This window comes from Brachyistius frenatus, unplaced genomic scaffold (genome assembly GCF_029030835.1).
Source record: "Brachyistius frenatus isolate BFR_SWC_R1_liver_20210118 unplaced genomic scaffold, ASM2903083v1 Contig_355, whole genome shotgun sequence".
In the NCBI taxonomy this organism is placed as follows: Eukaryota; Metazoa; Chordata; class Actinopteri; family Embiotocidae; genus Brachyistius; species Brachyistius frenatus.
In genome coordinates, this window is record NW_027210954.1 from 197,872 (window position 1) to 220,917 (window position 23,046).

Sequence of the window (23,046 nt, forward strand, 5' to 3'; positions counted from 1 at the left end):
GCGTTATCATCTTCAGATCATCCAGTCGCTGGACGATGATCCAGCGGCCCAGAACAAACAGCTCACCCTCCGCCTCCAACAGGTCGCTGCCGCCCTGGAGAACAAGGTCACCGACCTTTGACCCCTGACCTCACGGAGGGTTCGGGAGGAGGAGCTATTAAAACACAGGATGTTGTTTCCCATTAAATGACTCAAAGGAGGGACGAGCTCGCAGACTCTCATAAGGTGGGGCTTGGGGGTGGGGGGGGTGGTGGGCGGAGCCACAGGAAGGACTTGAAGGGGGAGGAGTTACGATTTTGGGACTAATGAAGTGTTAAAAAAAAAACCGCCGGCGAACGATGTAAACTAAAGCGCTTTACGTCTACTACGCTTGTATGAGGCGCGATTCACACTCGGCATCCCCCAAAAACAAAACACGAGGAGGGATCGAAGCGGCGGCCGTGACGACCGCAGGAGGGAACTCTGAAATCAAAAGTTATTTTTTTAAAACGGTTGGCAGGACGTTCGGTTCGTGAACTCTTCAGACCTCGCTGTTGTCATGTTTTGGCTTCTCTGCACCGCTCATTTTAATTTTTACCACAAAAGGACAGAAGGAAAAAAAATAATAATAATAAAATAAGTGCCACACAAGGAATGAAGATTTAAAAAAAAAAAAATTTTTTTTTTTTTTGTGGCTGTTTGAAGGAAAAAAAAAAAAAAGAAAAAAAAATCAGACGTTACCAAATATTTCATTTTTTCTTTTTGGTACTTTAAAGCCTTTTTCAGGAGTTGGGATTGGACAGCTGCTCTTCATGACCGCTGGGTGAAGCCTGTGAACTGTGGATGTCACGTGAATTTTCCCGTTAACGCCTGACCTGATCTGAGGTCAGTTTTTCCGTCTCCAAACTTAAACGGAAAACAGGAAAATCTGATTTCTTGTCGGCAACGGAGTACAATTTTTTTTTTTTTTTTTTTTTTTTATCCTGAAAATGCTCGGATGAACCTTCGAGTGAGCTCAAATGAGAAATAATCGACCAATGAAAACCCGGTACGGTACTCGCTAATCAGGAGTCTCGTCTTGACAGCAGAACTGAGGAGCGACTTCAGGGTACGAAGAGTCGAGACAAATCCAAAAGAATTTAGGCCAAAATGTGTGTTTTCCTGTGCGATGAGCTGCAGCATGTGTTTCTACGCTGATGATGCCGTGCTGGTGACTCAAATCGTGGCTGAATAACTTCACTGTTTAGTATAAAAAAAAAATTGCATTTCCATACACAACATGAGATTTATCTTTTTAAAGGACTGACACACTGAGTTTTATCTTCTGTAAAATGGTCCACGTCATATCCTGCACGTACGTTATCGCCGTTGTTGCCACTCTTGTTGCTTTTTTACTTTCTGCAAAAAAAAAATCATGACTGCCTAATCACGTGATCTAAACAGCCAAACACTTTTATTTTTTACCTGTGATTTCAGTTTTGTTTTTATAATCTGTATCATTTTACTTCTTTTGCAATATTCCCCGAATATATAATGCTGCATTTTTTTGTTTTGTTTTGATTTTTGTCTTCTAAAGACGGTATCGATGGGTCCTTCAAAAAGGCTTAAAATAAATGTTAACATAAAGGTGGTAAAGTGTTGAAATGTATTAAATCCGGTTTATTGCGGGTTTTATTTTTCTATCACGCATCATTATGGTTCAAAAATATGCATCCGATCCGTTTTACGAGACGCAGTTTGATTTCAGTTTGCTGCACATATTTAAAACAGTCATAAATGTGATGGTGTCCAATTAATGGATTTAAAATGCTTTAAAAAAACAAAAGAATAAAGTTAAATACAATACACATTTATGCACTTAGTGTTGTAATCAAATAGAAAATCTGTGATTGATATTCAGTAAACCGCAATGAAAAACAATTAATTCGGTTACTGAATACAAGAAAATAAAAATTTTCCTTTTAGCTAGTTTTTTTTTCACTTAATTTTGGCAGTAATTCCTCAAATTAAAAATAAGTACGATATTTTCTCTGTGTATTGCATTTCACTTTATTTCTGTTTGACTTCTTTTTATTTCGGCATTTCAAATCTTTCATATCCTCCTACATAAAAAAAATTATTATTATTTTATTCTACAGAGAATAATAATAAAGAAAACGTTAGTCTTTTTCATATTTTTGTGCAAACATACATAAGCGACTCCTCAAGGTTGCCTGTTAAAGGTTTCATCGGGTTAATGAAGTTCATTTAACCAAAAAACTATTCATTCTGTCAGAAAAATAAAAATGTTGCCAATTTCTTTCAATATTTGTAAGAACTATGTAGAATTTTTTTTTTTACAAATTCATAAAGCGGAGGGAGGAAAAATATGTCAATGTCAGCTGTTAATTACAGTTTTCAGACCAAGTAGTTTAACTGCTGTTTAAATGCTGTTCAACCACTGAAGTACAACTGAACCCATTTATTTCTTCTTTTCCCTCCATGCTAATCATCATCAACACAAAATCGTACCATTATTTCTTTGCCCCCTGAGCCTCGACGACGCGCTTTATATTACATAGTTTCTTGAGTTATTACAGAAGAATAAACGTGCAGCTTCTAAGTTGTGCGATGAATTTTAAAATCTCACAAACTGCTTCTTTAAAACGCGTCCGAGTTCTGACCAGAATTTTTGGCTCCACTTGACTTCCAGATACAAAAAAGACTGAAATAAATCTCCTCAGCTTCTTCTTTCTTAGACGTGTGTTCATGAAAGACACTTTTGGTGCCAAATAACTTCAAAGAAACTATTTGTTCGTGTCATTTGAGTTTGAAGAGTGTCGCCAGAAATAAGGGGAAGTAATTGTGTGTTAAATATTACTGGTGGTACTTTTATATTTAAAAACAAAAACAAAAAACTGTTGAAATGTGAAACTTTTCTCGGTTCTGATGTTCAGATATGAGAATATCTTTCACTAAATTTCACCAGCTTTCCAAAACTTTTGTTTCAACGTGGTGTTTCTCGGTCTGAACTACAAATGTAGTTACATTTTTTTAAATATAGCAGATATCTAATTCATGTTGGAGAGCTGTATTATTTTCTTTTTTCTCACTATTCCTTCGCTGAAATGCTTCTTTCTGCCTTAGTTTTTTTTTTGCAGCCAGCGAGTGCCTTAAAGAGTCGAAAGAGAAAGTAGATGTGGAAGGAAAAGCCAAGAGAAGGTGTCTAGAAGCTCACGTACGTGCTTTTGTAGTGTTTTTTTTTGGGGGGGGGATCGCAGTCGGGATGATTGAAAAGGATTTCAGAAAAGGCAAAGTTGGTATTGAGATGTTTTAAAAGCTCGCACAGAAGATTAATTTCGACCGGCGTAACCGTCGCTATTGTCAGTCATTTCTTTTCTTTTTTTTTTTTTTATCGTTTTAGGAAACCAGTCAATAAATTTCAGGCATATTTTCAAAAAAAATCAAAACATTACTTAAGTGCAGGCGAAATCTGTTATTCTGAAGACGGCCGCAGAGAAATTAACTTTCTTTAAACACAAAGTGCTTTTTTTTAATTTAGTTGTGCCACAAAAACTAGTTCTTATGTACAGATCAGTTGTTGCTCAATATTTACACCTAATTAACTGTTGTGTCGCTAGCTGAACCAACTTAACGTTTAAAGTGAAGATTAAAAAAAAAAAAAAAAAAATAGATAAATTACAGCCGACATTTTGGACCTGAAATTCAATTAATTCCATTTTAATAATAAAAATATTGAAAATTTTGAAATTACGTTTCAAGTAACAAAAAACGTACCTCAAATTACGCAACGTTGTGCTGCTAACAGTCGGCTAACTGAGTCCGTTAGTTGGCTGATACGACTTCATCGAAAGACTTTTCTGCTTCTAAGCAGATGTAAATAAAACAAAAGTCTACGATAAATCCTTTACGTTCTTCATAACTGTAAAATTGGATATATCCAATTTACAAGCTAAAATATGTCTTTAGTTTGAATGGTGCAACATAATTTTGGAAATCACTCGTGTAAAAACTACAGCTAAACTTTTAAAGGACTTTAAATTTGAGTTCGTGAATATTTGTCGCGATTTAGAGTCGATCTCGCGCTCGTAGCTTAAAATCTGCTAGGCTAGTTTCTGTAACTCGGTGGATTATTGAATAAATCACTTATTTTGTTCAGTCTCTACCATTCAAGCCTCCCAGAAGACGTGAATGCTTCATCGCAAGCGTCCGAAACTTTTCATCGCGACCGAAAAAGTTCATTTGCCGTCTTTTCCTCACGGGAGCTAGCTAGCTGTTTGATGCTGACGGATTGGCGTAATCTTTGGTTTGGTTTTGATTGTTTTCCCTCTTTTTTTTTCAGGATCAATTTCAGCAGTAGATTTCCATTTATCTCACAATACGGATAAATAAAAGAGAATCATTTGAGTGCTAGCTACGAGGCGGCGGATCATTTCAGCCTTCGCTCGCTGCAGCAGCTTCATGCAGAAATTAATTACATGAAAAAATAAAGAAAATAGAAGCAAAGGAAAATATATAAAAGATGGTTTTGCCCTTTTTTTTTTGTTTGAAACAGTTGACTTTGCGAACTGGATTGTTGGTCAAATTGGTGATCGGTATAAACCCGACGCTCCACAACAATCTGGTAAATATCAGCTGTACGACCTGCGTATGTGATGTTTAATTAAATGGTTTTCATTTGGTTCAAAGGTACAAAATAAATGTACTGAACGAAGGTACATTTTATTCGTCCGGTATTTGAGGATCTTGTGTGTTTTTAATGATGTAAAACTGAAGTGTATTTGAAAAATATTGTTTTATGAGGCGCACACGTTAAAAAAAAAAAAAAAAAAAAAAGTTTTTTGAGAGGTTTTTTTTTTAATTTTTTTTTTAATGTTGTAGAAAATTTCCGGTACCGATGCTTCTACCAGCATCACAAAGGGGGATCACGCACTAAGTGTTTATACCATTGTATAACAGTTTGTACATCCAAAAATACAACTTTCCCCCCATTGTTTATTCTTGTAACAATCGTTGTAGGAAACAAAAACGGTCCCGACGAACTGGACCACGTGTAGACTTTTTGAATATGGACAGAAAAAAAAAAAAAAACGGCACCACCGGTGAAGCAGAACTGGTCCGGACTGGACTTGAAGCCCAAATCGGTGACTCTTCTGAGGAAGTGGAGAAGTGGGCCGAAAAATCCAGATCTAGGAAGTCCAAATATCCAATAAAAAGATGTTTTTACAAATGCAACGTCTGCTTCTGTTTTGTTGTGTCGAGTCAAGTGTATATATATACTGTACATATATATATATATATATATATATATATATTTTATTTTATTTTTTTTTTCTTATAGGTTTTCCTGTAAAGCTGAGGTGAGTATTTCAGGTGCACCTGTATCCAGTCGTAAAAGTCCATTCATTTTTCCTCATTGAAAAATATTCATCGTCGTACCACTGCAGCGTAAATCTGTATTAATCAGAAGTCCATTTTTTTATTCATTACAAAGAAAAATGAGAACTTACAAACTTCTTTTTCTAATTTTCTTTTTCTAATTTCTAACAAAAACATCACGTAGAACAATAATTTCAAAAATAAGATATATTGATAGCGTGTAGTATGACACCCACTGTGTGATAAAACATTGTTAAAGGTTTTTACTCCTGCAGCCTCAAACAAAAATCATTTGCAGTAAAAGCATCCTGGTCTCCGATGTAATTCTCTCACGGCATCGTTACGAGCTACTTGAAGTCTCTGTAAGATCATTTCTTTGGTATAGTTTTCCCACAAGTGTGCAGCATATAGAGCGTACTATAGTGTACACTATGTACATTATGCTGTGAAGAGATATTTTCACTTTATCTGTGCAGAATGTTTGCTTTGCACATCTTTTATTAATTATCTGTAAATTGTTCTGCAATAAAATGACTCGAATATTGTGATTTTAGTTTTTTTTTTTTACATTATTTGTATGAAACAGATCTTAAAGTTTCCTTAAAGTTAAAATCTCAAAGATTTGTTCAAATTTAAATCAGAACTTCTTTTTTTTTCTATCTACAAAAATGTACACAGGAATTCACCAGAATATAAAAATCTGTGCTTCTGAAGTGTTTTATGATGATCGGTCACACAAACGAGCTTCAGAGTGAATGAATCAGATTTCCACCTCGTTATATTCAGACAGGAGAATAAAGTTCCTGTCTGGACGTGTTTCCGTGACAGCGATGCAGCTCTGACAGCCTGAAGCGAGGACACTCGGCGTCCGCTGAGTTTTAATCCGAGAGGAGCCTCGTGTCTGCAAAACAAAACAAAACAAAATCTGCCTTCAAAACCCTCTGACAAAGAATCAGCTTGCATTGGAATTCACGGGCGGTTATTCCGCATGGAAAATGATTTATTAATGAATATTTGTTTTGTCTTTGTGTTGAACTTGCACCACTTTGAGCTGCTGTCAAAGTTAATTTATGGGTAAAAAGAAATCTGTTTAAAAACGTGTTTTCTGCACCGAACAGATATTAATAATAATTTAAAGTAATAAATCATAAACTAACACTGATTTATTCTCAGTTTATTTCCACAGAACTTCCACCTGAAGCAGACAAACGTGAAGATATTTCACCAGTGTGTGCAGCTTGGTAAGAATTTATGCTTTTATTTCTGTGCCTATTTTTCCTACTTTAAGGTTGTTTTTTTTAGGTGTGTGTTTAAATGTGAAAACTCAATATATTAGTTTTTACTGTAGTAAATATTGGCAGTAGTTTAATAAGACGGTATGTAGAGATAAATGTGACAACACTGCCCCTCTGTGGTCAACATGAAGAACTAAACTTACTTGCAACTTACTTTTTTACATTTAACATATTTCTCTTTCTATATCTTCCACAGAAAGTGATCTGTATTGATAAATATAAGCTGATCAAATCACCGACGAGATGCAGGTACGTAATTTTTTACGTACACAAAAACAACAGAGGTTTAATGTTGCTATGAATTCAGAGCTTTTGCTGTTGATTACAACTTCATCCGTGTAATCTGTTTATATTGCCGTCATTAAAATTTGCCGAATTAGCTATTAGAAGTCCATATTTGTAGTGAAGTCATGCACGTGGCTCAAAGCTTTCACTAATTTACTGTGATAGTGGCGTGAACCTAAAAACGTGAGAATTCTCAGGCAAGTTCCGGAAGTTGTGAGCGGTGTCGTTTCAGCGGTTTAAAAGAAAAGTGCACAGAGAAAGTTTGTCTTCATATTATTATTATCATTATTATTATTATTATTATTATTTGTGACACAAAGTACACGGAGGCACATTAAGGTAGTCACCGGTCGGAGTGGTGGTGAACGCGCGTCCAGAGAGGCTTAGAAATGATACGAAATAAAAGACGCTCCGAGCTCCACCTGAGAATTATCACATTTTAAATCTTTCTTCAGTATTACAGTAATTTGGTTCTAGTTATCAGTTTGTGTTTGTGAACTCTGAAAACAGAAGCTAATAATAGATCATTCGGCTCCGTTTAATGACACCAATAAACCGCAATATGAAGAACAGCAGGCTGTTAAAGTAAAGTTAAACTCACTATAGTTCTCGTTTCCATCCCCTGAAGCATTCTGGGAGATGTAGTTCCAAAACTTCAGCACGCGTATAATCAAAGTAAAACAAAGACTTATTTCAAATTAATGAGTCTCACACGACAAAAACAAGTTAAACACTTTTATTCAGTTTCACAGAAAACATTAGAAATCTTAATATCCACCTTATTATTTAGAGTTTAGAAAAAAAAAGTGTCTTAAATAAACTCCCGCATCTTAAATAAGCAAAACAATAAATATTAAAGGTGGTCCATGCTTTATTTTTAATGGGTTTAGTTTATTTTTTTAGGAAAACAAAATGAAAAACACTAATTTCATTTTGCGGAAAAATAGAGAAATCTTTCATTCTTTTTTATTTTGTAGCACAGATCAACATAAATAAATGGATTATTTGAATTAATTGTTTCTTTTGAGGAAACTTACAGTTGAAATTACACACCAGTAAAATAAAAACATTTAAAGGAAGTCAGACAGTTGTTGTTTATTTTAACAGCAGATGCTGTTCAAAGGTTTATTTGCTCACTTTAAAAAAACAAAATTTAAAAAAAAATGGAGTCAAGTTTCCCTCTGCTTCCAGTCTTTGTGCTAAGCTATGCTAACGATATGCTTCCTTTGGTTGAGAATTAAAGAAAAGCTGCTGCTGCCGCTCGGATATCGGATCGCTGGGGGGGGATATCGGATCGTTCGGGGGGACAGTGTTAAAGAGAGAGAGAAAGTGAAACTGAACTTTTTATTTGGTATTTTAATGAGAACAAGAACTGAAAATCTCACCGGAGATATTAACACGCGTGTTCGACAGACTCAGCTGAGGTAGGTGGGGGGGTGGGGGGGGGCGGACTGAGGGGGGTGTGGCCTCAGCTGAGGTAGGTGAGGATGACTGACTGGATGGGCAGCCGGCACACCGGACACAGCTTGTTCCTCTTCTGCAGCTTGCGGGCGCAGACGTAGCAGGCCATCAGGTGACCCGTCCGCCCGTGGACGATGCAGCCGTTCTTCGGCCGCGACTGGCAGATGAGACACGGGTCGAGGGACGAGTCCGGCAGCCGCCGCTCCGCCGACACGCTGCGCTCCAGCTCGGGCACCCCCGGGAGGACGGGAGGAGGAGAAGACGGGAAAAGCTCCTGGGAGTCGACGGAGGAGGAAGAGGAGGAAGGCTGGGAGTCAGGAGTCCAGAACTTCTCCTGGGAGGAGGAGGAAGGCTGGGAGCAGAAGAGGAGATCCTGGGAGTTGGGCGCACAAGGGGTGGAGTCAGGAGCAGAGGAGGCGGAGTCGGGCAGAGACTGCGACTGGAGAGGAGTTTTCGCGCTTTTCCCGTCCGGAACGTCGACTCCTTCGTTCTCCTCCACGTCCGAACCTTCGGGTGACATGTCAATCAATCAATCAATCAATCAATCAATGGCCTTAGTGACCTTAGAAAACTACGAATGCACCAATCTGGCAAACTCAAATCTACCTGGAGCATCTTTGGCATCCGATTGGTTCGTGGGCTTGGTGGGCAGGGCTTTGGGACCGGACAGGCCGCAGTTGACGGACACCTCCGGCAGCCAATCGCGGCGCAGTGTCCAGCAGCGGAGGCAGTTCCTGGGCAGAGGAGGGTTCAACTCGTCGCACTTCGCACAGCGCCAGTAGTCCTGAGAGGGAAAACACACCGTTAGGACCTGAGTAACGTGTGTGTGTGTGTGTGTGTGTGTGTGTGTGTGTGTGTGTGTGTTTTGACTCACGGCTTCAGTGATCTCCGTGTCTTCGTCGAAGGAGTCTTCGTCCTCTGCTTCAAAGATGGTGACCTCGTACACCTGCACACGCAGACAGGTGAAACATATTTAATTAAAGTCTTCATAAATTTTAGACTTAACTTTAAATTATAAAACAACTGTGGTTTTTAATAAATGTTGTTGGGACTATTTTCAGTGGCGGATTAATCTATACTTGGTGTTCAGTGAGTATTTAAGGAGGCAGGTGAGTCCAGATAAATGAAGGAATCCGTCGGTGCATCAGTGAACGTGTATTTAGAGGTTTTAACAATAGACCAAAGTTTCCTTTAATAACTTGTTTACCTGGTCGTCGGCGGACAGAGACGCCTCGTCTTCGTTGTAGTCGTCGGACGCGACGGACTCGACCTCGAACTCCACGCTGAAGTTGTCGCTGTCGGAGTCTGAAGCCGCGACCTCTGACCTCTCAGTCTGAACACACAGAGTCCATGTTAAAAAACAAAAAACAATAACAGATCAATAAAGAAAGACGGTGTATTAATGAGTATCTGTGAGTGTGATACTGACCGTGCTGTGCGAGTCGGATGATTGACTGCTGTGTCTGTCCCGCCCACTTCCCAGCCCGCCAATCACGCACCAGGACAGGCTGTCGTCGAACGTCAGGGAGTAGCTGTCGGACCTCCTCCTTTTCCTCCCTTCTCTTCCTCCTCCTCCTCCTCCTCCTGCTCCATCTCGTTCTCGTTTTCCTCACTCTCAGCACTGTGGGAGGGGCCTGCGGAGATCGGGGGAGGGTGGAGCTTAAGTAACGGATGTCACAGGTTTGTTTTTTATTTGTGAAGCTTTACCGAGGTGGCGGCGCCTCGGAGGAGGAAACTCACCGGGGTCGCTGCTCCTGCAGCTCCTTCTCCTCCTCCTCCTCCGTCTGTCTGGCGATGAAGAGCTACTTCCTGTTTCTACCTCCTAAAAAAAAGCACAAACACGTTATTTAAAATTCAGGGTATTATTTTGTCGAGACTTTAAAAAAATAGTTTCAAACTCAAAACATTCAAACTCTTGGATGAGTCGAATTTAGCACCAAACTCCTTTTAAAAAAGTTGGGATTTTAAATTTGCTTTGATTTAATACATCATAATCAGCCATGGAGGACCAAATAAGCAACATGTTGCTAAACGGCATCGTCTTTGATTAAATTCAGCATTAAAAGTAGTTGATTTAAGCTTCGATTAATATAGTTTGCATCTATTCTTTATTTTGCAAAGTGAACCTCATGCTGTTCTTTTCAACTCTTAGATCGGTCATCTTTTAATTTTTACCTCCGTCCGTCTGTCCGTCTGGCTGTCGTGCGGTTCACTCGGGTTTGTCGTCGACTCTGAGACGAAGAGAGAAAGTCGAGAAAAGTGAGCAGCAGCAGGAAGAAAAAGTATCTCTATGGCAACGGGCACATAATAGAAATGCAGACAGTATTTTTTTTTTTATATATATATATATCTTTGAAAGGCCTGTTGTAGTTTAATTCAGTTAATCAAACACCTAAAAGACTTCTTAAAAGAAAATATTCAGTTTACTCTTCGGGACAAAAGATTTAATTTGATAGTATTTTATAATTAGTTTTTAGAGGTAAACGTGGCGAAAGGATGAAACGAGGAGGAAGAAAATGGAAAAGAGGTGAGAAGCGTTTTGTACCTGGACTCTTCACAGCCACCAGGTTCTTGGTGATCATCGCGAACAGAACTCTGAAACATGAACAAGTTGTTGTTTTTTTAACCTCAGAGGAAGAAGAAAAAAAACAGCTGCTTCACATCCCAGACAGATTTCCTGCTTCTTTTTTTTTTTTTTTTTTTAAAGAGACTGATGATGTCACTGCAGAGCAGGAACCAATCAGACGGACTGAATTGAATCCTCTCACTCACTGAGGCTCTTTGACCGAGAAGCTGTCGACCCCCAGCACCCGCCCCAGTGCATCCTGGGAGCAGTGGACGATGTGCTGCTGCTTCTGGTCGTACAGCTGCTTCTGGATGATGTACTGACCCAGGTAGAACATCACCTGCAGGGGAGGAGAGAGAGACGAGCACTGATGCATGATGGGAGGAATGCAGACAAGGAAGCGAACGGAACCGGGACGGAACAGACTTTGGTTGCTGTGGCAACCAACACCCACGGCAACAACAGAGGATGACCTTTTTTGAATGAGTCGTTTCTTTGCCGGCGAGTGTTTTGAAGTCTGTTAAATCGGCCACTGAAAGTGTTTTTGTTAAACGGCTCCTGTAAGTTCTACTGATAGAAAATCAACATGCGCGTCAGCACTTCTCGTTTTTGTGTTTGCGGCCTCGAGAGAATCAAGACGACTTCATTTAAAACCCGCAGCAGTGAGACTAGGATCCGTGTAGGAGTCTGCACGGACCGCGTTGCCTCCAGCGTTTATCTGTTTACTACCGCTGTCTGGGTTTTTTTTCAGGTTCTGGTGCTGGAATAATTTTCCCTCCTCACCTGGAGTGAGCTCGAGGTGGAAAAAACACAAACAAAAAAACACCTGTCAAAATTCTCAGTAGCTGACATGTCGGGACTCTCGACTCAAAACTAATGACTGTCAATCATGTGAAGGCGACGGACGGCCAGTAGAAAACACTCTTCACAGCTTATTTTCTCTCAAAAAAACCTGCTTAAAGCCCATCTGGAACAAAATATGTAATAGTTAGTACCAAAAAGATATTAAATATTAATATTCTGGGCAGGACCGTTAAAAAAAACACACGTTAGTGGAAACGAGCCCTAAAACCGTTTCAATTAACTCAATTAAAATATGACCAGTTAAGTTATAATTCAGGGTGATTAAAGCAGGCAGTTTAAATCGTGCCGCACCTCCTTCATGGTGAAGACGTCTTTCGTGGCTCCGGCATCTTGCAGCAGAGAACAAAACTCCGCCTTCGGTTGGACCTGAAAACACAGAAACAAACCGTTGAGTCTCGCGGCAGGTGAACAGCAGGTAGAAGAAGGAGGAGAAGGAGGAGAACGAGGAGAAGGAGAAGAAGGAGGAGAACGAGAAGAAGGAGGAGAAGGAGGAGGAGGAGAAGAGAGGAGGAGGAGGAGGAGGAGAACGTGAAGAACGAGAAGAACAAGTCGCTCGTTTACCAGTTTGTTGTCGTCTGCGGTGCTGGCGTTGAGCTCGCTGTCAGCTGACATCGTGAAGCTGATCGTTGCCACACACACACACACACAGAAGATAATTATAAAAGGTCAATACAGGCCTGAAATACTTGCATGAACTCCTCCCTCACCCCTCCACCCCCCATGTGTCAGTCCACCATCAAACCCACCCCGGCTGCTTCTGATTGGTCATTTTTTTCCTTTCCGTAAGACAGTTTGTTCAGACGAAGCTGGAAACCTTAAAACTATAGATAGTAACCAGACAATTATTAACACTATTTTGACTCTAAACATGTTGGAAATATTCTTATTTTTTCCAAAAGAAAAATCAGTTTATCACTTTATTTATATCCTGCTGATTTTGCTGTTTTACATGTTTGAGATTTAAATGTTGGAGGATTTACGACCACCTGCATTAGAACAGCATCAGTCCTCAATATTTCATTTGATATTCAGCTGTTAATCCTAGTATGACTTTATAGTTAAATCGATCAGCTGACAACACTCTCAGTCACAAGGCACCAACTCACAAAAAAAAGCTTCATAAAATCCCACATCAACAACCTCGGAGGGGTTTTTATTATATTCCTGATACATCAGAAAAAAACTTGGTATGACTCATTTTAAAGTTGTCTTTTCTTGCAATCATTAAATCAAACTTAAGCTGCAACTAAATCATATTTCCATTATCAGTTAGTGTAATTGTTTATTGTAGGAAATAGTAGTACAAAATAAAAGACAGAGAAAGCAAGAAAATGTAAAAACATCACAGTTTAAACCCTTTAAGATGTTCAATTTACTATCAGATATGACACAGTAAACTCAAATTTAAGAAGCAATTGTTTGCTAATTCTGCTTGAAAAAAAATCTGTCAAACAATGTGATATTGTGATATTTTCACAACCCAAAAAAACCCAGAAAGTCTTTACATATTAGTAGTTGTCACATTAACATCTATTAGTCCAATAAGTGCACAGTAATCAGTCATGTACAGTTGGTATTTAATGAAATGTTAAATCAAATTCTTACCGGTATATATACAGAGGGGGGGAAGAAGTGTCAGAAGGGCATCCTGTGCAAGTAAAGCAGATAAAGTGCAGTCAGTCAGAGTGGATCAGAGCAGAGCTGCAGCCTCTTATAGACCTGCTCAGACATGTCAGGACTAGACCAACCTAAACAGCCCAGCCTAACGGCACCTATCGAGAACTACTCTCCACTTTATGCTGAGTCAGTGTTGAATGTTCATGTTTGAACTGACTGTAATAGCTGATATAATCATACAGCTCTGTTAAGACATGCCAGGACTAGTCCAGGGTGACTCAACCCTGTCAGTGTTAAGATAACCACACTAATCAGGCTTGTGGTAAAGCACACTAACCCATGGGTAAACCACGGCCAGACGGGTCTGACTCATGGATGTTAACACCCCAGTCTTGCAAGGCTGGCTTCAGGGACCATGGAAGTGGATCAAAAGTCAGCCTTCAAGAATTCCTCCATTTAATTTAATTTGCTGCAGACTAAAGTTAATAGTTAATTTTAGTCCCAAACTAAAACTTTTTAAGTTACTTTTTAAACATATTAGTCACATTTAAAACTTTTTGCAGCGGGCGGGTTGTAGAAGAAAAGGTGATGCTGTCAAATCCTGTCAATAGGCAGGAAATATCGGTCGTTATGGCGACACTTATCACCGGTACTGATAAGATTCACATCTGATGACCAAAACAAAGGGGAGATACCTGCATTTTAAATGGATGTGTTTTTTTTGTTTTTTTTAATGCAAATTGGCATTAATACCAGTTAAATAAATAAAGATGTTTATCAAATAAGTAGTATATAAATCCCACGATAAACAGCTATATAAAATTTCTGTACAGTATTTACATTTTTTTTAAAGCCCAAATTCTTTACGATAAAAATTATCCTGGATGGAGGGTCAAAAGTAAATGTTTGTCAAATTAACTAACTAACTAACGTCATTATTTTTCCATGTAATTTAATAAGGAAGCGTAAAACCTTGATCATCTACTTTTTTTTACCTGTACAGAAGCGTACACTTCAACGTGACTCCAGTTAGTATATAAAATAAAAAGAGATGTCCAAACTCGGGCTGATTTACAAAAACTGACCAGATTATTTCACAATTCACAGACGGCATTTATTTCATTTAAAACTTGGCTTTCTGTAAATATAAGCAAGTCTCGGTGAGTCAGTAGTTGAGTTGTACACGTTCAACAAACAGCTGTTTAACCATGGCAACGCTCCCATGCAGGGGGGAGGGGGGAGGATGGGGGGGGGGGGGGATATGCCCGGACTTGTCCCGCTGTCTCTCTTTGATTTTCGACTCCACAAACCGGACTGATGACGGAACCAGACTGGAAGTCTCTCGTCATATCCGGATACAGTAATTCATTAATTCCTTAATTCAGAAGGAGGTTTAACGAGCAGACGTTTCAGTTCAAACAAGCTCACAGGCTTAACGGAATTTTAATTTGTATTATTTTATCGATAGTGAACGTTTCGTGTTGTAAACGTTTCACTTGTCTGTGAATCAACCGTGAAGCTCGTGTTTAAACCGAATGACACTAAAATACGTCTCACGTCACACGCGGTAACCGATCATAAACAAACCGCACCGACAGAGATGTCTACCCGATGTTAGTTCATTTAACGTGTAATACAGACTTGAGCCGTGAGTAAACCCGTCACAGGTGTGTATTTTACAACCTTAGTTAGTTATTATCGTTAAAACCTTTGTTATTCAACGGGATACTGCTGATCCACAGGCCAGCAAACATTGAGTGCTCCTCGGTCACCTCACCCAGGAAACCCCGAGGCTCAGCGGCCTACTTTAGCATGCCGCTAACCCACCTGCTAACTTGCGCTTCTGCTAAACTCCACCGCGTAATCAAGCTTAGATTTGATCTTATTTTATTTACGCACCTTTTCACGTACTGCTGGTGATAAAATATCCCAAGACGACGGTTATCAGCCAGTTTAACGACTAATACTCGGATCTGTTTACTATTTCAGTGGCTTCTTGGAAGTAGTCCGTTCAGCGCTCCTCCTACTGGCGGGAAATGAACACTGCTGTGCTTCTTCTTCGTGGTTAAATTGCGTTTGGCAAACAGCTTGTAGGAGCAATACCGCCACCTTCAGTACTGAAGTGCGGCTCGGAAGACTAAGTGTAAAAAAAATATATACTTTATTAATGTATTGTTAAATTCTGCTCTGCTCTATCACGGAATAGATTATATCCTCTTCTACATTTATTTTTTAAGAAAATATTTTAAAAGATATATATTTTCTTTTTGGTCAAAATTGCATATTCATTCTGAAAATATTTAAAGTTCCTCAAAATAATGTAAAAAAAAAAAAAAGACTTTACTTTTTAAATGTTACATTTGATCAGAATGACTTATTCTCACTACATCATTTTTTTTTTCATTTTAATATCAATGACTTGTCTTTGTATTTCAGACTTACACACATACCCATCTCACAACTGTAAATCAATTCTATAGCCTTTACAATATAATTTAAGATGCTAACAAGATCTATGTACGTGCAGTGGAATTTGTTTGCATTTTTAAAAAAACTAAAAATTTGGTTGTGCAGTTAAACTGCCAGCACTGCTTAAAAAAAAAAAAAACATACTCGCAACCAGTACAGGAAACATGCTTTTATTTTGTGAAAAAAGAAAAATACCAATTTGAAAACACAACAGTGATTCAAACACTGCTCTGTGTGTGTGTGTTCGTTCATGGCTGTAGTTCGTAGCCCAGCGGGTCGAGTCCTCGGTCCAGCAGCGAGAGCGACGACTCCCTCAGCTTCTGAAGAAACCTCCTCAGCTCCTCTTTAGAGAAGACCTGAATGTGTGGAGAGAGATCCAACAAATATCAACCCAAAAAGGTAAAAAAAAAAAAAGAGAAAAGAACCTGAAACAACACGACCCATATTTAATCCTTAATTGTCTGAATGCGCAGAGAAGAGTCAACTGAAAGGCCCCTTACCTGGTAGAGCCGGTGCTGGTCGGAGGAGATGATGTCGGCGAGCCGCAGCGCCTCCTGGTGTCTGGAGGAGCTCTGCAGCACGCTGAGCAGCAGGAAGCTGAGGCGGGGCAGACACAGGGAGCGCAGCACCGCCATCTGGTGGCCGCGCTCCAAATCCTGCTCCGAATCCTGCAGACGCAAACCGCCGGGGATTATCACAATTTATTACCCCATCGGCTCAAACTTAAGTCATTAGAGGACATGTGTATATATATATATATATATATATATATATATATATACACACACGTCTTAAAACACTGACCTGTCTGTTGTCGATCATCCATCCGCCGTCGACGAACAGCAGCACGTTGTAGATCCTCTCTTTCACGTCTTCGGTCAGGACGTCCAAACGGCACGACCAGGCGGAGAGGGAGGCCTGGCGACAAAAAATAAATAAATTACATGCGACTAACAAAAAAGATAGCACTGCGTTGCCATGGTTACTCAACGGTGGGCATTGCAGAGTTTCGTAGTACCAAAAAACACATTCGCAAAAGCAGCATTTTTAGAAACAAAGTATTGGATGTATTCAGAAAGATGAATACAGCTCCGCCTTGAGTAGAAAACCTGAGTTCAGACCAAAGATGCGAGACGAGATCAACTAACTGAGTAATTTGTAAAAAAAAAAAAACAGCACACTTGTGTGTACCTGGTACTCCTTCTCTCTGATCTCGTTGGCGACTCTCTCGGTGAATTTGGCTTCGGAGGCAGGTACCGGTTTCTGTGGGGCAGAGCTGGTGTGGCCGAACCAGTCAGTGAACGCCTCGTGGGCTTCCTGCGGGGGGTGGAGGGGGAGGGGACACATTCAGATCAGTGACGCTCGTGCTTATTAAGTACGTATCGGTCCCGACGTGATTGACAGGCGTCGGTAACAGACCAGGTAGGCTCTGATGCACAGGTGTTCCCTGATGGCGTTGTCGTCCTCGGGGGGCAGCGGCGCGGTCTGACCGACGCCGGACCACTGGCAGTAGATCTCCCTCATGGAGTCCTCGGGAACTTTGGAGAACACCGCCTTGGCCGCGTCGTGTTTCTGCAGCGCTGAAGGAGGCGGGGACAGGAAGTCGTCATCGTCGCGTCTAATCGAAACGATCGAAAAGAAGCCGCGGACAAATAAAAACAAAAACAAAACAAAAAGTAGAAAAAGTACCCAGGAACTTCCTCATGATGGCGTTGGACTGCTTCAGGGCCTCGGCTCGGTGGGCGGCGTCAAACAGCAGCCAATCGATGACGTCGATCTTCCTCTGGTCCTCCTTCGTGGTCGACGTCTCCAGCGTCTGGCTGTGGTGGCTGAACTCGGGGTCGTCTCGCTCCCTCACCGTCTCCACCACCAGCTTGGTGATCGCAGACACGTCCAGACCTGTGGAGACAGACAGTAATAACATCTGGTGTGTTACAGGGGGGACTGTGCACATCTGGACACTTCTGCTGCAGCTGGGAGGACAGAGTTTTTTTTTGTTTTTGTTTCATATCTTCCTCCTTTTTGTTTAACGCTCTCTCCGTCTCACCGGCGTCGGTGGCGAGCTGCAGGCACTGTGGGCGGAGCTCCGGCTGGGTGACGGTCTCCAAGAAAGCGGCGTAGTGACCGGTGGCGAGCTCGGCGGGAAGTTGGCCGACGTAGCTCGCCACGAGGTCCGTCTGCTGGTGCTGGATCAGGAGGGAGACGTACGACTTCAGGACGTCAACGCACACCTCGTCCTTAGAGAGGGACGGAAAAAAGACGTGAAGAAGAGAGACGGACGAAATGAAAACGCATCGCAACTGATTCTGAAGGAATCTGAAGGACTCTTACCTTCAGGGCCAAACCCAGAGAGCGGAAAAAGAGCACCAGGTGGGTCATGAAACGCAGCAGGTGGGAGGGGAGGGGCTTAGAGGCCGTCAGCCAATCGGAAAATTCCTCCAGCATACCTGATGGAGACGGACAGACAACAGTAATAATAATGTTCCTGTTTTCCTTTGGCAGGAGGATAGAGGTGGAAGATTCCCTCTTCAAAGGTCAGAGGTCAGGGGGGGTCTCTCTCTTACCGTCCAGGTCTCCCAGGATGATGAACTTCTGGATGACGTGGTAGTGCTCCCTCGTCTCCTCCAGCACCCGTTTCGACTCCGAGGCCTGAAGCTCCTCAAACACCTTCTCCATGGTCCAACTGGGACAAGACGGGGACATCATCACAGAGGTAAGAGGCATGTTTCTATAAAAAAAAAAAAAAAGTGTGTGTGTGTGTGTGTGTGTGTTTGTCGTACTTGGCCTCCAGGTAGTCCCGCGGCAGCGTCTCCACTTCCTGGTGGGCCATACCCGACGACATGAGGTCCTTCTCCACCAGCGAGTCCACCATCACCCTGAAGAACGCCCACACGCAGTCCTCCCACGACTCACACACCGCCAGGACCTAACAACACACACACACACACACACACACACACACACACACACACACACAGTCAGTCAGGATATATGATTCTTGCCGCAGAATTTATCCCATTAAAATCGCTATCTTAATTCATGCTTGGATAATATTCTGCCCGCGAAGACACACACACACACAAACCAAAATACATGAACTCATTACCGGTTTGAGGTTCCCGCTCAGGCTGCCGTAGATCGCTCTCTCGTATCTGTTTAACTGCTCCTGAAACACACACAAGTTTTATGATGCTTTGTTTCTGTCATTTTAAAAGCCTCACTGAATGTAACATCAGATTTTTTTAATGTGTGTGTGTGGAGGAGGGGGGGGGGTTACCTCCTCAGCCATCCTCCAGCAGCAGGCCTTCCAGATGCCCCTGTGTGGGTTTCCTTCAACAGGCTGCAACTCTGAACCAACTACAGACAGAAGGTAGAATTTATATTTACAGGAGGAGCAAAAAACATGAGTGTGAATAAAAAAACTAAAACCACCAACAGGATTAAAAATCAGCGATCAGTTTAGACTCAGGTCAGAGGTCACCTGAGGTCATGTTGGGGTCGTGGTAGAGTTTCCAGCCTTCCAGACTCGCTGCTCTCCAGGCCTGACCGCAGCGTTTACACAACCGCTGGGCCTACACACACACACACACACACACACACAGGAGATTATATTAGTCTTTTTTATTTACATTTGACAGCCAAACTTGTTTTATTTTTGCTATTTCACTTGTATCACGTATGAATTTTTTCTTTCAAGCGTCTCTCTGACTTTTTTTCTAACGTTTTCTAACCTCGTCCGTCATCCCGGCTCTGATCAGCGTGAACAGGTTCTTCAGCAGCCGCGCGTCGTCCTCCCGGTCCAGGTCAGCCAGGGGGCGCTGCTGCCGGAGGGGGGCGTCGGGGTCCTGGACACACACACACACACACACACACACACATATATAAATAAATATCATCCGTGCATTTAGAAACATGAGGGATGAGGATGTTGCCGCGGTAACAGGCCTCACCAGCTCAGTGACCAGAGGAACGGTGAAGGCGGTGCCGCTCTTCCTCCTCATCTTCAGTGCATGCAGTGTGTTCTCCCTGCAACACACACACACACCTCGATGATGACCTCAACACACACACACACACACACACACACTACTGTAGGTTATACATGTTAAAAACACACAGACGTGAACTCACCAGCACACGTTCTTGGCGTAGTATTCGATGTTGTCGGAGAAATCTCCGATCTGGTCCTTGGCGATGCTCTCCAGCCAATCAACGACCAGCTGCAGCACAGAAGAGCAACAAACAAAAACAAACTTTAATCAGTCTTTTGTTTACGTGGGAGGTTTATTTTTGAAACAGGGAGTGCGACAGGTGTGTGTGTGTGTGTGTGTGTGTGTGTGTGTGTGTGTGTGTGTGTGTGTGTGTGTGTGTGTGTGTGCGTCCCGCTGGAAGAGCTGCTCCACCACGACCTTCTCACTCTGACTGGGAACCTGCAGACACACACACACACACACACACACACACACACACACACACACACACACACACACAGTCTTATATCCAGAATAATCTTTACCACTAAACTGGAGAAGTGACTCTGGATGATGCCGGTGACACTTTAATTCAAACTATTCGGTACAGAGCAGCACTGAAATCATTTCCTGTTGTTTATTATGTTGTTTAAAAACACATATTTTGTTTTTGTGTGTTTCAGCGGCTCACCGACGACTACATGTAGGCAAAGTGGAAACGTGAGTATTTAACCAAGATAAAGAAAAGTACGTCAAATTAAGTTTACTGTGAGAAGAATTATTGATTTTGAGTTCCTTTTTTTCTTTGAAGTTGTTACTGGAGGAGCTGAAAATCTTGAGTCTCTTAAAGTCTTAAATCTGTGTTTTGCATGTTTAGGAGTGTTTTGAATGTTAACTCACAACCATGTCTGTCATGATATCGTCTTCCAGTGCCAACTGGACCCGATCCCTGCAGAGACAGACGGGAGATCAGTCAGAGACAGACAGACAGACAGACAGACAGACAGACAGACAGGCAGGCAGGCAGGCAGGTAGGTAGGTAGGTAGGTAGGCAGGCAGGTAGGTAGGTAGGTAGGTAGGTAGGTAGGTAGGTACCTGTATAGTGAGGTGATGAGTCTCCAGGAACTGTTCTCCTGCTGCAGTAGCCAGTGGACTCCTGCTGTCTTACTGTTCTGACCTGCTCTGAGAACCAGAGACTGCAGCACGTCCACCTGGAACGAGACGGGAGGAATTCGAGCGAGCAGGCGGGTAAATCCGGGAACTTTATATCCGAACAGACTCTTCATGCTATAAGCTACAGATTTTGACATTTCCCACCTTGTCCTGGCAGAGCGCCTGATAGTCCTCCAGCAGCTCGAACACAGCAGAAGAAGAGTGCTTCAGGAAGGACATGAGGAACTCTGGGAAAAGGCTGGCGGCCGCTGAAAAAAAATAAAAAAATAAAAATACCTCGCAGAGTTGAGCTGAAACGGCAGAAAAATAACAGACAAGAGAAGAGAGGTGCGGTGGTTTCACTCACCGTCCTCCCCGGGGTCGTCCTCCTTCAGCAGGGCGGAGCTGAGGTTGGCGGTTTCGTCTCTGAAGAAGCTGGTGTTCTCCAGACCCGACGTGGGGGACGGGTAGATGCTGTTGGTCCAGTCGCTGTCGTCCAGGTTCTAGAAAAATACTGACGTTTAACGAGTCCACAGCGAGTGAGCGAGCGAGCGAGCGTGTGTGTGTGTGTGTGTGTGTGTGTGTGTGTGTGTGTGTGTGTGTGTGTGTGTGTGTGCGTGTGTGTGTCGTCTCACCAGTCTGCTGTGTGTGTTTCTGGGTGTGTGTGTGTATCGAGGCGTTCGACCTCCTGGAGCCAAAATGGAGGAAATATCTGGAACTCTGGGAGTCACTGAGGGAGACAGAAGAAGTCAGAGGATCATCAATAATCAACTTGATGATGATGATGAAGATGTTGTGTGTGTGTGTGTGTGTGCGTGTCCTACCAGCCTGTCTGTACAGGGACGCAGGGGTGTTCCTCAGGGAGCGGGCTGGTGTTGCCATGGAAACGATTGGGCTGCCGCTGCCAGGTGACGGGACTGCGAGACCGGACATTAAGGAGTAACAGCGATACTGATGGTTCTGATGTTATCCATTGATATTTGGTAAAGAAGCAGCAACACACACACAAAAAAACAACAACAACAACACACACACACTCCAGGATACAGGCCACCTTCTTCCTCCTCCTGCGGGCGGCGATCGTCACCTCGTCGTCTCGGACCACCGGAGACAGCAGCTCAGTCTGACCCCTGGAGAGGAAAACAAACAACAACAAAAAAGGTACAAACAACACGATTGGTGATGTCATTTTTCCAAGCGATCTGATTGGTTAGTAGTCGGTACTTTCTTAACATTTCAATCAGATTATCTCCAACATGCCCTGCTTCACCTGGTTTAAGTTTGCAGCATCGGTTACCATGGTGATCCAGCTACCATTAGTCTCACTAATATCACTTCACAGTTCACCCCTCTGGTCTTTGACACGCTTTGATTGACAACCCAATGATGACACCCCTTTGACGCTTTCTTCAAACAGACTTTTTATAAAAGCGTTTTAGTCCCGCAGTGTTGACCTTTGACATCTAGAGACGGTCAACATGTGGGACACCTGTTCACTAAAAGATCAATAACTGCAGTCTAATAATATAAATTACTCTAAAGAAAAGGACATATTCTGCACAGTAAGTACTTAAATATATTTTAAAGCTTATACACCACTGGTAAAGTCAAGTTTTGAGTGGTTGACTTTGACTTGCGAGGATTTAAACGACGTAAACAAGAGCTCTAATGAGAATTAGCCGGTTAGCATCGCCATTGATTCTGAACGGCAGCGTTAGCACTGTTAGCATCGTTAGCCCTCCCGGGCTAGCACAGTAAAAGTCACCGGAAGCGGGCTAGCCGGCTAAATAACGGGCTATCGAGCAGAATCCCGGCCTCCATACAGAGGTGTACACAAGCTGGAAAACACGATTAAAGTTCAGACATTAAGAAATAACATATTTTACCAGTCCATGGTGGCGAGATGTCAATTCCCGCTTCACGAGGTTTAACGGGATTCTTCTTCGTCTGTTTTTGTTTTCCCTGCTTCTTCTTCTTCTTCTTCTTTTTGTTTTTATCGGCGGTTGGC

At 42.0% G+C, this 23,046-nt stretch overlaps 4 protein-coding genes across 4 annotated transcripts in view; 1 reads left to right on the forward strand and 3 right to left on the reverse strand.

The window, feature by feature from the left end:
* Nucleotides 1-5,209, forward strand: part of LOC138636132 (plexin-B2-like) — a 130,170-nt gene extending 124,961 nt beyond the window's left edge. The window contains exon 43 of the mRNA XM_069723995.1: nucleotides 17-5,209. Within this exon, the coding sequence (XP_069580096.1) occupies nucleotides 17-121 (105 nt within the window). The 3' untranslated portion in view covers nucleotides 122-5,209. The remainder of the gene's footprint in view (nucleotides 1-16) is intronic.
* Nucleotides 1-23,046, reverse strand: part of LOC138636131 (proline and serine-rich protein 2) — a 130,431-nt gene that overhangs the window by 76,849 nt on the left and 30,536 nt on the right. The window lies entirely within an intron of this gene.
* mdm2 (MDM2 proto-oncogene) lies at nucleotides 7,923-15,484 on the reverse strand. Its single transcript, XM_069723988.1, is given in 14 exon segments — nucleotides 7,923-8,906; nucleotides 9,006-9,183; nucleotides 9,274-9,345; nucleotides 9,607-9,732; nucleotides 9,829-9,954; nucleotides 9,957-10,033; nucleotides 10,140-10,221; nucleotides 10,575-10,630; nucleotides 10,945-10,994; nucleotides 11,172-11,305; nucleotides 12,121-12,195; nucleotides 12,391-12,448; nucleotides 13,435-13,477; nucleotides 15,346-15,484. Coding segments are annotated over 12 exon segments (1,527 nt in total). The 5' UTR covers nucleotides 12,442-12,448; nucleotides 13,435-13,477; nucleotides 15,346-15,484; the 3' UTR covers nucleotides 7,923-8,406.
* nup107 (nucleoporin 107) lies at nucleotides 16,070-23,018 on the reverse strand. The gene is made up of 25 exons (XM_069723996.1): nucleotides 22,925-23,018; nucleotides 22,086-22,168; nucleotides 21,863-21,955; nucleotides 21,674-21,768; nucleotides 21,406-21,541; nucleotides 21,204-21,307; nucleotides 20,982-21,097; nucleotides 20,787-20,835; nucleotides 20,278-20,345; nucleotides 20,047-20,139; nucleotides 19,866-19,941; nucleotides 19,647-19,760; nucleotides 19,397-19,487; nucleotides 19,193-19,272; nucleotides 19,022-19,081; nucleotides 18,696-18,841; nucleotides 18,480-18,598; nucleotides 18,247-18,362; nucleotides 17,963-18,152; nucleotides 17,605-17,814; nucleotides 17,335-17,495; nucleotides 17,107-17,232; nucleotides 16,720-16,833; nucleotides 16,416-16,583; nucleotides 16,070-16,271 (listed from the first exon to the last, which is right to left on the reverse strand). The coding sequence occupies exons 1-25, from the start codon at nucleotides 22,930-22,932 to the stop codon at nucleotides 16,164-16,166; spliced, it is 2,724 nt and encodes a 907-aa protein (XP_069580097.1). The 5' UTR covers nucleotides 22,933-23,018; the 3' UTR covers nucleotides 16,070-16,163.